Source organism: Aphelocoma coerulescens, chromosome 4, assembly GCF_041296385.1.
Source record: "Aphelocoma coerulescens isolate FSJ_1873_10779 chromosome 4, UR_Acoe_1.0, whole genome shotgun sequence".
NCBI lineage: Eukaryota > Metazoa > Chordata > Aves > Passeriformes > Corvidae > Aphelocoma > Aphelocoma coerulescens.
This window is the reverse complement of record NC_091017.1, coordinates 60,944,575-60,959,973: the sequence shown is the minus strand read 5'-3', so window position 1 is coordinate 60,959,973 and position 15,399 is coordinate 60,944,575. Positions and strand designations below refer to the sequence as shown.

At 44.7% G+C, this 15,399-nt stretch overlaps 1 protein-coding gene across 2 annotated transcripts in view; it reads right to left on the bottom strand.

Annotated features, from left to right (window-relative positions):
• Positions 1-15,399, bottom strand: part of LGI2 (leucine rich repeat LGI family member 2) — a 40,105-nt gene that overhangs the window by 6,363 nt on the left and 18,343 nt on the right. Inside the window, exons 1-7 of one of the 2 annotated variants that reach the window (XM_069014325.1) lie at positions 13,248-13,458; positions 13,084-13,155; positions 10,158-10,229; positions 6,914-6,985; positions 6,275-6,346; positions 5,041-5,210; positions 163-327 (exon numbers count right to left, since the gene is read on the bottom strand). In XM_069014325.1, the coding sequence (XP_068870426.1) occupies positions 163-327; positions 5,041-5,210; positions 6,275-6,346; positions 6,914-6,985; positions 10,158-10,229; positions 13,084-13,155; positions 13,248-13,432 (808 nt within the window). In that variant the 5' untranslated portion in view covers positions 13,433-13,458. Of the gene's footprint in view, positions 1-162; positions 328-5,040; positions 5,211-6,274; positions 6,347-6,913; positions 6,986-10,157; positions 10,230-13,083; positions 13,156-13,247; positions 13,459-15,399 lie in introns of those variants that run through there. The other variant, XM_069014326.1, reaches the window with a different exon arrangement.

Here is a 15,399-nt window from a genome sequence, read left to right as displayed (position 1 = left end):
CATTACTCCATGGAGTCACTCATGTCCAAACATGGGTGACTTCAATCAGCCAAATTCAACAGAGATACAGGACAAAACCCAACAAACCGGTCCCATCTACAAATCTTATCCTTGTGAAATGCCAACAGTTCATCAGTGACTGCAATCCCAGTGTTCATATACCTGTGATATTGTCATAACTCCTGAAATTCATTTCAATGTGATCCCACTCCAGCACCATGCAGTTCTCCATGCTGGGCTGTGCAATGGCTACAAACACATCATTCTTTGAGTTGAACGTGTCCACTGAAACGGACTGGTAGGGCAAAATCTGGTGAACAACAAAATCTAGAAACACACATTTACAACAGTTAGGATACATCCTTGCTGGAAACACAGAGTAAGTGGTCGCTGATTAGAATGATTTACACTGAAAAATGCATGAAATACTCTGGATTTTGTATAATGTTATAATGGAAGTATCAGTGCTCACGTTAGGCATGCAGCAACAGGGAAAGCGCCTCCTGCTTTAGGTATCATGAACTGTCCTCTGGAAATGTATTTGTCAAGGCGATCAAATATGCAAATAGTTAAATAATTCAGATTTTCCAGCTAGGCTGGCTACTATCAGTGAAATAGAGAGAGAAGTCTTTTTCTCTCCACAGCTGGAAGTTGCTTTCCCGTCAAGTGAAATGGCCTTGCTAGAATCACATTCAAGCTGAGAGACAGCAACTACCAGCTGAAGTCCAATAACTTCTTAAGTCATGCAAATTTAATCACTAGCAATTTGTGTTATGCTAAACCAGGCAGAAAGTGAAATGATATCTGAAGTTTGCCTGGGGATAACCCCGTTCTGCCTAGACCATAGACAAAGTGGTGTAATCAAAAACTCAGTTAACATAATGTTTTATGGGGCATTATAATGTAGTTTAGGCATAAAATACAACCAACCTGAAAATTACTATCCAGTGGAAAATTTGTCCTAGACAACAAGACTGAGGAATTGGAGCAACCTTTAAAGATTACAAGTGTAACTCCAGAATTTAAGAGTTTGTTTCTCAAAAGTTAAGTGCCTTTGTAGACTTGATTTGAAAATTCACCCTGGGGTAAGTCAGCAGTCACCACAGAGCCAGTCTGAGGCAAAGTGAGGAGACTTGGGTCTGAATTTGATCTTTGACCAGAACAACTGTGCAAGATCACTATTATCAGAAAAAACCCATGGTGTAGCAGAGCTGACAAAGCACTCAGGTCTAAAATGTGGCAGGAAGCCTGCACTGAAGTAATATGTGGATACAGATATGTAGAAAAGGAAAGGCATCTTCCCTATGACGGCATTTCTCTGCAGAACCACGCACTGCTCTGTTTTAAGCTCCATTTGCTACACGCCTTCACCATGCACTCCTACATTGGAAGGGCCTGAGCATCCTGGGATTTTGGTGAAATGGTAATTAAGTCCTCACTCGAGTCCCTCATTTTGGTGCATTATGAAATAATTGCTTCTGAATGAAGAACCCTCTGTTTCTGCATGCTTGAAAGCCTTGCCCTTGAGGAGTTGCACTTCTGGAGAATAAAGATAGATGACTACCATTAAACAAACAGAGCAGATTCCACAGCTGTGAAAGAAATGACAGTCTTCATTCTTCGAGGGACTGTTATAAATAGAGCTTGGGCTTGGTTCATAAATGCTGGTAGGCAAACAAGAAAGTTATCTTCATTCTCACTGGTAAACTAAAAGGGCTGACACTGAAGTATGGAGAAAGCAAAAGTAACTGACCACTTATAAAAGGTAGCTAAAGGATGGAGCAATAGCAGATAGAGTCACAGAAAATAAAAATATTTTTTAAATATTGAGGAAAAAAACCCAGAAACCTAATCTTGAAAAGACATCTCTTGAAATCTGAAGAATTGTGAAACATTTTGGGGGAATCTGTGAATTGAAACAAACCAGTCTGTATGTGAAAATGGGTAGGAAAATCATTTGTGCTCAGTAAAAAGCAGTAAATGTTGATTTTAGCACCAGCTGGGAATACCAGACGGTAATGTAGAACAGGGTTACACAGTAAAAAGTGGCTGCCACATCAGGCTTGCAAAAAATTTAGGCCTTGGGGGCTTGATTTAGTTCTATGTACCTTGCTGTAATGCTAGAAGGAGCTAATAACAGTAAATACAGGATTGGGGAGGAGCCCTTTTCCAACATTTTTCTCTTTTAAGCTGGATCCCCTGGATGGGAAAGGGAAGAGGACACAGCCCATGCTTTCCCCCTGTGCTGCTGGCTGCATGAACTGTCCCTCTCTCCCTCCAATCCCACACACAGTTTTGCTCTCCCTGTCTCAAGACACGTGGTTTTCACACTGTCTTCTGCTGGCTGAGAGTGGGGATGTCACCCTGTCCTCCAGTCACTTATTCCACCTCTGTTCCCTCTGTGGTTGAACTGGTACCATGGGTGAGGGACCCAACCATGGCATCATGGGTGAGGGACCCAACAATTTTATTGGGCTGATTTTCCTTCTGGGAGCCCTTGCTCTGGCTGATCCCAGCACACAGGAGCACTGATGCCAGCACAGAAGAGGAGGAGAGTACAGGGAACATTGGAGGATGCTAAGGAAAAGTATCAGTGATGATCTGTTTGGGCAGCTGCTCCAAAACTGTATCCTGCAATTCAGTCCCACTCTCCTCAAATCCCTTCTTCCCTGCAGGGATACTTCTACTCCAGGTGAGGAGTAAAAGGGACCTGGCTGTGCCAGCAGTGAGCGTTAACCATCCTTTCCCTTCTCCCACTACAGGAGAAAGAATGGAGCAGCACCTATTAATTTGCAAACTACCTCCCTTCCAGACCACAGGGAAAGAGAGGACCACCTCTCTTTCACGTAAAGAAAGGGGAAAACAAGCTTCCAAATCTCAGTGAGATGATCCCTTCCTGCAAGTCTGGGCAAAGCAGGTCCCAGGCATGCACACAGTCTGTTTCCAGTGGCTGTGGGAGCCCAAGGCCTGTTTTCCAGTCTCCTGAAAGTGAGTTACATGTTTCCCTGTGGTGCTCACAACCACAGCACAGCCCCCTCACACACTGTTGAGGAAGAAAGACAAGAAATGAAGTGAAATGGCTTAATCTGCTTCCATGATGCAAGCACTGAGAAATGGAAAAGACAGATTCTATCACAAAAAGGGTTAAAAGTGCAGGTCACCAATACTGTCAATCACTTTCTCTGTGAAGAACCAACAGGATCATTTTGTTCCTTGCCTTTTCATTTTAAATTTGGAAGCACCTCTTTCCATCTCTCCTGTTACCACTGTTAGCAGTTCAGCTGGTGCAATGAACTGACTGGGCCAACAAGACACACATTTTACCAAGCAAACTGCTTTGTTACCACATCCTGCATCAGTCATGCTCGACACAGAGTACTGGAGACCAGAAAGGATGGAAAGTCTGATCCCACCTGGCAAAGGAGGGAAATACTATACTAAAAACTAACACGAAGGAAAGAGTTTTGCAGAGCCCTGCCCACCACTGACTGGGAAAGGAGAATACACCTGTGGGGTATGTTGCTTTACTTCAGAATACAGTATGTGTTCTAAGCCTGTGACTAATCAATCCTCAAGGAAGGAATATGGGCATATTTACACTCCCTTTGGATCTGGGGGAGGCAATGGCAGAGAAGGAGAAAGGAGCAATGGCCTGACACCACAGACTGCCAAGGTCATGCAGAACTGTGTGACAGCTAAATGCTGTGCTGTGGGAGCACCTCTCTGAGGGCATTTGAACAAATATTCAGCTGGGCAATCCTTGCCCCATGGAATGCCTTTGGCCCCCAAAAACTCTGCATGAAATTAGATTTATGCTTGGTGTGATTTCGCTTATAGCAGACAAAGGGACAATGTTAAGGGTGAATTTTACCTGTAGCAACTTTACAGTGTCTAGGTACAAAAAGGTGACAGAGGGCCAGTAGGTCAGGATAGGTTTGAGGACCAGGTAAGGCTTCCTCTTGTGCACTGTTAGTGCTACACAATTGCTTAAACCAGATAGCAACGAAAGCCTGCTTTTCTTTGCATTTCTGCCTCTCGGTGATTCAGCAGACATGGGAATGTAACTTTGGTACTGTTCTAAACTTCATTGCTCTCCTGTGTTTGACATCCTTTTATGCAGCAGATTATTGCACTTTACCTCTGAGATCATTCTCTTTTCCTTCACATATTGCCATTGAAGCACCTTTCATATCTTTTCCTGAAATTTCATTTTACATTACTAGTAATCAACTTTTCTGTTGTCTTTTAATAATAATGACTGACTTGATGACAGATGAGAACTTGCACACCTTTGGTATTACTGTCTAGAAGAAAGGTAGAGCGCTGACATCCTATTCAAAAAAGATGAAAAACAATACTTGCTGCTGATATTTTCAGTTATATGATGTGGCTACATTTAAAGACATGTAACTGCAGCAGTTTGGTCATAAAATATAAGCATAACCACATGCAAATTCCTCTTCACTCCCTTCAGCATGCTTTACATTACCTAAAAAAAAAAAAAAAAAATCGAGATCCTAAGCAAGACAGTAGGCAGAATATTATTGGACTTTTCAACTTGATGGAGTTCCATGAAGAACTGCTGGCACTATTGCCACCACCTTTGAGGCTAATAAATCATGACTTATCAAATAAAGATAACAGCTATAGCCACATTTTGGAACTTATGTTCATTGCTTTCTGTGAAATACAGAGGTTTTAGGAAGCTCATCTGCCATAACTATATGGTTTCATTCCAGATAATAGAAAGCATTCTGTGATGAAAATTAAGCCACGAATTGAGTCATAATCAAGTCTTTTGGAATATGAATAGTCAGAGCTCTTCTCCCATTATCACTTAATCCAAATAAAAACTCAGTACTCACTTTGGCATCTAAATGTAATTTTCCCATTTTGTACTTGTTGTAGTACTTGGAAGTGCTTTGTATATATGTAACCCTTTCCTCCCCCCAAGTCATGCTCATAGAAGCAAAAGGGTATCAACTAAACTTCTGATATTTAACCATTTGTAGTGTGCTTAGAAATATACATTCTGAATACCTGTAGTGGTGCATTCATAATCAAAACTTGTCACATCATTTAACTTCTTATCCTGATATTCTGCTGGACCAATACACAGGACATCAGAAACAGTGGAATTTGTCATCTTTAACCACAAAAACAACCACTTGGCTTTGCAGTCACACTCAAATTTATTTCCCCTTAAATCTCTAAAAAAACACACAGAAATAAACATATTTGAAAAGGTTGATAGCAATATGAGTACTACAGAACTGTTATTACCTTGACATGCTGAATTTCAAAATATATGAGTATCCTTGAATTGTTCTGATCTGATGACAGGGAAGTTTCTTAAGTTTTATTTGGACTCCTTTATTATGAACTCTCTTTCACTGAGTTTTTCAGAAAACCGTTGCAGTCTATGGTCATATATAATCATAGCAATGGAGCACTGCGATCCATGTGTAAAGTTACTTTTTTGGTCAGTCTTCACAGGATGAGGACTGTAATGTAATACATCCTGACCCTCAGGTTGTCTGCTGCAAGCCTCCTTTGCACCATTTACCGCTGACGCAGACAATTCCCGTTCCTTCCCTACACTGTTCCAGTACTGCTGGTTGACAGAGCAACCTTGCAGATGTGAAATACAGATATAAGACTTGTCTTTTTTGAGTTGCTGCTGGTGTAGAGTCAATTTAACTTCTTCCTACTAATGTATATGCAATTTCAGCACTGTACTTGTTCTTTGATCCTTTGGCAGTTTCTGTGGCTTATGACTTTACTTTGCTGTTTGGAAGAGCCAGGCCAAAAATAGGGGAATCTTAATTGTACAAGGAAATATTGACAGAATGTCAGCAATGTACTACAATTGCACAAAACCAAGGAAAAATAGCTTATTTTTTTAACTAGTCCCTTTTACTAAAATAATCTCAGGGAATACATGTAATAATAACAGGGAAAAATGCTCAGAGAAAATGTAGTTTTAAAATTAATTGTCTCCCTTTCCCTAAAACACAATTTACGTAAGACATCAGAAAGAAGTACAATAACACAAGCTATGTACAGCATCACAAGAAGCAACAATGATTTAAGAAACAGCAATTTCTTTAAAGGAGTCTATCAAGCAAATAATTACAAAATGAAAAAAAGCTAGAACAAAAAAATACACTTTTTTCTGTGTAGATACCAGATACAGCACCACACACCCGGAACCCAAAACTGAGAGCAAGAGCGACAGAAGCAGGCGGCCAATAGAAAGATCCTCATTACTTACAGTTCAATTAAAGAATCTAAATCGCTGAAGACGTCCCTTGGCAGAGCTTTGAGATGGTTATTGGCCAAAGAACTAAAAAAGAAAGTTAAAGCTTAATATCATTGCTGCTTCTTATCTTGTAATTCTTCTCAAGTCTGAACTCACTTACAGGTTGTTAATTATCCGGTACTGTCCAGCCACTGGCACTTTTAGAAGTTACCAGGAACAGGCATTAATTATTCTCATTCAAGAATGGAGATTGCTTGAAGTTCACATGAAAGTAAAGTATTTAAAGCTTTTTTTTTTTCTTTTGCCCAGGTGCAAATGTAACCCACAGAGCAATCACTGAGCACACTGAAAAGAAGCAGGAATGTTAATCATGAGTAGGCAGTGTGGTGGTGGTACCAGTGCAGCACTGGGGGTACCAGTGTCATCCCAGTCCCAGCTGTGCCTGCACACAGGCAGCCCAACATGTGGCAGTGCTGCCCAGGCAGGAATTGCTCTAAGGCTGGTTTTTAATTTGCAAAAGGCATGTTGTTGACATCAGGAGGAAGCTGACACAGAGGGAAGAGAAGTTTTCTGTGTAGCAGAAAAAACAGTGGTCTCCCAGGAGAGTTTTGTTCAAGTAGAAATCACTCTACCAAGTGTTAAATAACTTACAGGTGAGTCAGGTCACGAAGGCCACGAAATGCATTTCTTGAAATGGTTTCAATTTTGTTTCCTTCAATAAATCTAGGCAAAAAAAAATATATATTTTTTAAAATACTTTAAGAAACATTATTATTAGCATCACAGTGCTTTAAGCTATGCTTGCCAGATTCAGCATGTTTCTGGGCAGCTCCTTCAGACTGAAAAGTGGGAAGTCTCAGTGGAGCTGCTCACGTTCCTTTTTCCCTTTCCTTGGGTGGACTGCAAGGAACAATGCAAGTACCTGGCAGCACAAGGGATGGCACATGACACAAATGTCCAGCAGAAAAGGAACAAAGTGAACAAGGCAAAAAAAATTATTCCTCTCTTGGTAATCCTCTCAGGATGTGTTGTGTGAGGCAAGAGACCTGCATAGGAGAGGCTCCTGAGACAGACTTTAGAAGCTAAAGTCCTACCTTCCCCTCTCACAAATCACCAGCATTTTCAAACCAGGGGCAGCACAGCGGTGCCAGGGCAGCCCAGGCTGCAGGCCTGCTCTGATGGGGAGCTCCCGTGGCTGCACACACACACAGTGCCACCTCCGTACCCACACTAGAACTGCCCACATTTGACATCTGCACAAATGGCAAGACTGCTGCCTTGGTTTGGTTCTGGCTGCCACAGTTCAGCTCTCTCCAGCCAGGACATCTCTGCAGGGTGCCGGCTGCACACAAGTCACGGCCCCGTGCACTGGAGGAATAATGACAGGCACATATCGATTCCAGCAGCATGCTGCTCCTCCTGACTGCATGTCAGCATTTAAAGAAAGAGCTGATATTTGAGCATCTTGACCCCTGAGCACTTGAGGACGTATCCCCAAGTACACCATCATCCCTGCAAAGTGATTGCAGCCAGGTGGCCATCAAGATATTGCATGATACAGCTATACCTGAATGAAGACAACTGTATGCTGATTTTATAAAAAGTTTGTGAGGTAAAGGTGCCTCCCTTATTCCTAAGCAGCTCTGCTTGCCCTCCAGAGAAGTTAGAGGAAAAATGCTGTGAGACAAGGTCTCTTCTCAACAGAGTCAAGATGGGACTGCAGGAGATGACAAGTGGTCTTGGTTTTGCAGTTTAGGTGTAGAAAAAATCCTTCATGAAGTGACTGGGACCCTGACTGCAGGCAAAGGGTGCAGATCAGAAAGTGTTGTGTCTACATAGGAGATGTCAGAGGCAGATCAGCCCTTTCCAGGCTGTGTGGGGCCACAAATTCAATCTGCAAGAGCAGAAAGCCACCCTGCCTCCTGGCACCCTCACTGGCACCTGGCATCCCTGCACAGCACCAGCTCACTGGTCCATGCAAATAAACAGGGCTTCACTGCACACACTGCAACAAGCTGGGACTCAGTAATTTGCTGGATCCTTGAATCACCAAACCTGGCCTCCAACAGATGTTACCCTAGGAATTCCAGTCTGTTCACCAGCAAAGCTCATGTCTTTATCAGACCTGTCTTACCCAGACTCTGTACACAGAGTCAGCTTAGGGGTGCATTGAATGCCATTATGAGTGCTGCAAGTGCAGCAGGACACAGCTGGAGATATATTACACATATATAGAAGTACCAGCTGCAGGTGCTCCCCAGCTGCTCTTCAGCCAGAGACTTTGCTTTGTACACACAGACACTTGTCATTCCTGTTTGTCAGCGAGGTTTCCTTCTTCTCTACAAAATCGGATCCCTCATAACTAAGAGACATGACTTATGGAAGCTGTACTGGTTTCACTGGCTGCATGGCCAAAAAAAACAAATTACAGAGAAAGGCCACTCACAGCCAGTTCCCAAAAAGTGGAGGGGTGATTTGCTGGGAAGAGGAAACTGGCAGGAAAGGCAACCACAACCATTAACTGAGACCACTTGTTCAGCTGCTAAAAGAATTTGAAACTGTAAGGGTTTACCACTCTCCATCCTGCTCCCTGGCTTGCAGCTGGTGGTCAGGGACAGAGATTGGTCCTTTGAGCAGCTGAGGAGAGCAGGGTGTTTAATTCAGACAGGGGTCTGGCTGCAGTGACCAGTACAACTACCATGATGTATGCTATGCTGCTGGGACAAGCTCATCAGCACTTGAAAGCAGGTCACTAATGATACAACAAAAAATGGTTTTCTTCCTTTTTACAAACACGATGCAAATAATTTTTCCCTGTAGATACGAGGAAAAGAGAGTGCTTAGATAACGATCTAGCTCTGAAAAATCCAGATGTAGTGGAATCACAGATTTTAGCATATACCATTTACCATTATCTGCAAATTCCATTGTTGGCTACTCCACATGTACCAGACTATTAACCCTGAATATACCCCACCATAATATCTATTTGCTTTCAAGATTTTAGCAAGAGTCAGTTTTATGAGCATTGGTCTTCCTATAGAAAAGAACAAATGTTTTCCACAGCTGCATTTCAGCTCAGAAAGGTGGGCGGAATGAGGAATTTTTTCAGGCTTTATTCATAGGTCAAACACACCAGCTCATATTGAGTAACACAGAGAAATGCTAGCCCTTTGGAGTGTGAAGGGAAGACAACCTTGTACCAGGGCTAATACTTTTTTTTTAAAGAAAAAAGGGTGAACTAAAAATAAACAAAAATAAGGATCAGAAAAAGAAAGGATTGCAAAAATCAACTAAGTGAATGATGTAAACAAAAGGAGAGTTAAATAAATTTAAATAGTCATATAAATAATTGCAATAATTTATGTTATATGAAATATATGTATATGTATTTATGTATTTATAATTAATTACATCAAGATAAATGCTATGAACATTAAATAGGGTATCAGAAAAAAGGCAAAGTAGGAGACAAAAGTCCGGAAAAGAGAAGAAGAATTAGGGTTGTTCTGGGCAGTATACCAGTACTCTGCAATTCCTCCTCAGGCTGCCCACAGGTCAGGACAGGCTTCCCCACCTCTTGCCTGAGGTTAAAATCCCCTTAACAGGGATGGCACTGTTCTGGAAAGCCAAGACACGCTCTTGCTAAGCAATACCTTTTTGGTGTGCTGGAATTGCACAGAGACACCTTGCATTCACTGAATCTTTTAAAAATGCACTGTAACCCCTGAAAGATCGTCAGCCACCGTAAAGAACATTTGCACAGGAGTGGAACATAAATCCTTCAGCTCCCCTGCTCCTGGGAATCACAGTAAAGACCAAGGCTCTGCAGCAGGAGTCTTGGCAACTTATCAAAACGTCTTTATTTATAAAGGACATAAAATACCAAACTTACAAGTATTCTAGATGGAAGAGACCAGCAAAGGCATCATCTCGTATAACAGTGAAGGAGTTGGAGTTCAGCAAGCTGAAAATGGAGAGCAGGCATTAGGAAAGCACATTAAAACTTGACACACTGGATTATGCCTGTTCTGTTTATTGCCCGTGACCAAACTAATCTTTCTGACTTGAGCCCATGCTGCCCCACCAATGCAGCACACATAAAATACTGTGGAATGGTCTACTGAAAAAAAATCAAAGGCATTACATGACGGTAGTTAATGTCCACTACTCCCCAGGAAAAATGCTTGCTGTGCCATTGACCTTGGCTAAATGTAACCTGGTCCTCAACTCTGTGGTCCACTGAGCAGAACAAGCCATCATTAGACAGCAGGTCTGCTGCGTGTGGGCCCCATTCGCTCACCACCCCTCCGGCTGCACTGACAACTTTTAAGAGTCCACCTCAGCACCAATCCTGAGCTCCCAAGCACCAGCTCTCATTTACACAGTCACAGTGGGTCAGTGCTCACTCATTCCATGCTCCCAGGGCAATGCTCCAAGCCTGACCTGCAGACGGGGTACAGCCTGCAGTGTGGGAGGACAGCAGCCAGTTTGTCAGCTGGAAACACAGACATATCCAAAACACCACGACAGACTCCTGCTACTTTTATAAAGCAAAGCCCTGTGTCCACAGGTGGTGGAAGAGCTGCAGTGCTGCCTCCTCCAGGCACTGCCCTGCCCTCCTCCCGTGTGAACTTCAGGCACAAAACATGCTAGAGCTGCACCAGAGAAGCTGTCACCTGAGCCAGGACAAGGCCACCAGGGAGAAGGATGTTAAGGAGGCTTTGCCAGCAAAGTTCATTCCTTGCTGTATCAAAGCACAACAGCGAACATCTCCAAATGTTGATGTTCAAAGGCAAGAGAGGGCAATCTCCTTTCAAAAAAACAGCAAAAGTTCTTATTTGGTCTAAAAAAATGAACACTACTCAAAAGAAATAATTTTTGGAAAATCTCAGAATTTTCCCCTATGAATGAATATGTCTGCATGAATTGCTTTATTAGAGCAACTGATTAATCTTCCTTTTGTATGGTTTTAGGCATTTTACTAAAATTAATTTAGAAGACTAATGAACATGAAATGCAAACTTTCCTTGTGATCCCTGGATATTATGCTAATACTAGACAAAGGCTCCTTAAATTATCCCAAAGAAATCTGACAAAGATGCAGACCACCACCAAAACAAAATCCTTGCACTACTATTTTACCTTGATTACTGCCACAGATGACATCGTCCTGGGGTGTCCATGTGCAGAATTATGCATGCAGCTCTTTGCCATTTAATCATTATTTTTTCTCATGTTTTAAGGAAAAAGTCACAAATTACACTAAACAACAGAATTTGTCAGTGCCCAAGGTGTGGTGCTCCAACATCTGACTTACCACATAAAGTGTCATGAGCAACTTCTGCCTTCCTCAACAACCCATCTCTGCCCCACCACCCTACACACCCCAGCATCTCCACGAAATCTACTACAGCTAAGGAAAGGGGACAACCTTCATCTGGTCTTCTTCCCTTTTCCTAGTACCACCATCCAAAACAAGCCAGATTCCCCCATCTCTAATTTTCCACCCACAGTTTCTCACCCACGGATTCTTCCCTTTCCTTCCCAGTCCGCTGTTTGCAGCCATTTTTTGGTGGGCAAGGTCCTCGTCCCTCTGCTGGGGGCTCTGTACTGACCCCCAACTCTCACAAAAACTTGGTTTTGGTGCTGGTTTCACATTAAAGCAGGTGAGAGCTTCCACCCCTTGCTTTACCCACTTCTCCCCAGCACTTTGCATGGAGTGCTGTTCCTCCCAGTAGGAAGACAGGCCTTCGAGTCAAAGGAGGTGGGGTGCCCAAGGAGAGGAGCCTGGCCATCAGCTACCAAATGCCTTTAGAGACTACCTCTTGCTAAGACCAGTTTTAACATCTAGCTCTGTGGCAAGCACTCAGCCTGGGTTTCTGGCTGGCCTTGGATCTTTTTGCTGGATTTTTCTCTGTAGTGTATCTTTTCCTGGGGAGAGGGTTAGTCAGTCCTTATGGGGTGGAGGGCCTGGTTGGTATCAGGACAGGCTGCACTGGGTGAGGCAGGATGCAGGCTGCTGCTCAGCTTCGCTGCAGACTACCAGAGAAATTAGTATCCAGGCTCCCCGGGGGGGTTGTACCGCAGTCTCTGTCTGTATCTTCCCTGCTGCCTCCCAGGACAGCTAAATTAAGCAAGTTTGGGTAAGCTCCTGGAGCAGGAGGCACACAACTAACTGCAACATGGGCACGACCAAGCAGCTTGCCGGGGGTCAGTAAGGAGGGATAGCTTGCAAAGTGCTAGGAGCTAGACCACTCTCTCCTGGGACAGAGGACTGCTGGGTCAGAAGGCATCTAAGGGCCCACCCTCCAAGCCACACGCTGAAGCACGGAGTCATGCTGCAGACAACACCAGCTCTTCACACACAGGATTCCCTCTGAAGTGTGTCCTGGCAGCCTCTGCTGACCCTATTGTGCCCACAATGTCACAAAGCCAGTGCCAGACTGCCGGGCACAAAGTGAGCAGGAATGAGAGCCACCACCACATGACTCTGGGGGACAAAACTTAGCCTTAAACTTACTAAAGCTGAAGTTAAAAAAAGAGGAACTTAGGGCATCATAAAACACTTTGCCCTCCTTTAGTAACTAAACACACATTTTATGAAGTGGTTTCTGAGCAGAAAATGCATCCCCTGTTATGAAACGGCAGCTACATTGGGGGACTGTGCAAGCTAGGGATTTACCCGTTTTCTCCCTTTCTACAAGGGAAAGGGAACTCTATTTAGGAGAAACTGGAAGGCTCTATGCTTAAAGGGAATCTATTCAGGAGGAAGGGGCGAAGTGCTACTTGGCCGTGCTCCTTCCCAGTGCCATACTTACAGCAGCTGCAGGGAGGGCAGGTGGGAAAACATCCTGTCCTTGACTTCGGAGAAGGTCCCGTTGACCAGGCTCCTGGAAAAAGAGATGCCACCCATCAGGCGGGACCGCCCCGCATCCCTTCCGCACCCTCCTGCTCATCCCGACCCGCGCGGTCCCGCACTCACAGGGAGCCCAGGCCGGCGGGCAGGCTGCGCGGCGCCCCCGCCGCCCCCACGCACAGCGCCGACTCCCGCCAGCAGCTGCAGGGCGGCCCGCAGCGCGGGGGCCTGCGCGGGGCGGCGGGCGGCAGCGCCAGCAGGGCGGCGGCGGCGGCGCAGAGAGCGGGCAGGAGCCGCAGCGGGAGCGCCATCCCGGCACCGCCGCTGCCCGCCGGCCGCTCCCCGCCGCCTCCCGCGCCCTGACATCAGCGCGGCGCCGCCTCCGCTGCGGCGCCGGGACGCGGACGGGGGGGGGGTCCCGGCGGGCGGGGCGAGGCGAGGCGCGGCGGGGCCACCTCGCCCTCCGCCTCCCGGCGGGACAAAAGCCAAAAGCCCCGCGGGAGGCGGAGAGCGTGGGTGGCTCTCGCTGGTCTCTCCAGAGTGATGCTGCCCCAAAAAATCGAAGGGAGCATTGAGGTGATGGAGCGTGTCCAGAGGACAACGGAGCTGGTGAAGGTTTCGGAGTACAGGTCCTTCGAGGAGCGGCTGAGGGAGCTGGGGTGGTTAGCCCGGAGAAAAAGGAGGCTCGGGGGAAGGGATTTATTGCTCTTTACAACTAACTGAAAGGAGATTGTAGTGGGATGGATGTAGCCTCTTCCCCAGGTAATAAATGACAGGACAAGAGGAAACGGCCTCAAGTTGTACCAGAGGAGGTTTAGATTTATATTAGGCAAAGTTTCTTCACTGTAAGGGTTTTCAGGCATTGGAATAGGCTGCCTAGGGAAGTGGTGGAATCATCATCCCTGGATGTGTTAAAAAAACCATCATAGAATCATGGAATGGTCTGGGTTGGAAGAGACCTTATTCTAGTTCCAAACCCACTACCATGGGCAGCTTTCACTAGGCTAGGTTTCTCAGAGGCTTATCCAACCTGACCTTAGACACGTTCAGGGATGGGGCACCCACAACTTCTCTGGGCAATCTAATGTGTAGGTGTGGTGCTTAAGGACGTGGTTTAGTGGTGGACCTGGCAGTACTGGGTTAGTGATTGGACTTGATGATCTTAGAAGTCTTGTCTAACCATAAGGGTTCTATGGTTCTAAGACCAACTCAAAGGATGTCTAGATCATGAAAGAAGCAAATGGATGATGACACCACACAATTCCAATTGCTTTCCAGTAGTATGTGTGTCTTAAGTACGCATTAATTGAATCGTGTTGTATCTGAATGCTTGAAAGGTTTCAGAACTGCATGTGACTTGTAACCTTCACAATCCTTTTTGTCCAAGCCTCTCTTCTTGGTTTGCAGGGGCGAGTCACAAAATTCTCACGACCGTTTCCACTGCCACAGCTTGTGCCTGCTGCCCCTCCCCATTGCCCACACAGTCCAGCAGAGCCTCCCATTAGGTCGTTGAAGACAGTAGTGAGAGTCCTCTTCTTTGTGCTGAGCAGACCCAGATCTCCATCTCCACCCACACACAATCCCTGCAGCAGTCAGAAAGTGTGAGCAACACCTGAGCTAGCAGTTTAATTAATTTGTCATCTGATTAGGCAGAAACAAGACAGAGAAATTGTTTGAGATCAGTGTTAGTCCCAGTTTTCTTTGCCTTGTTTTATCTTTTCAGTGATTTAAATGATTTGTGTAATATATGTCTTTGCAAGAGCTGTTACGCACCACATCTGCATCTTAATTCTACAGCCACAATAATCTAAGGATGTTTATTTCATTGACAAGCCGACAGAAATAGTTGTGAACCATTAAAGCTGCTGGATTTCCTGTCGTTCTCTTCCAGCTGGGTCACTTTTATCCTGAGGTCATTGAAAGTGCCAGAAAAAATAATTTTAAAAATTACAAGAACACCACCAGAAATCAAAAGGTTTTTATACTGTCCTTCACAGTATCCTTCTGGACAAAATATCCTACACACAGCTAGAAAAGATCATAATAGACTGGGTGAGCAACTGACTGACAGGTTGGGCTCAAAGTGTTACAGTAGATGGGGTTACATCAGACTGTCAGCCAGGCACCAGTGGGGCTCCATGGAGCTCCATTTTACAGCCAGAGCTCTGTAAGGTTTTTATAAATTATCTGAACACAGGAACTGAATGTACATTAAGTAAGTTTGCCAATGATACTAAACTAGGAGGAGCTGTGGACTCCCTTCAGAGTAAAGAGGCCC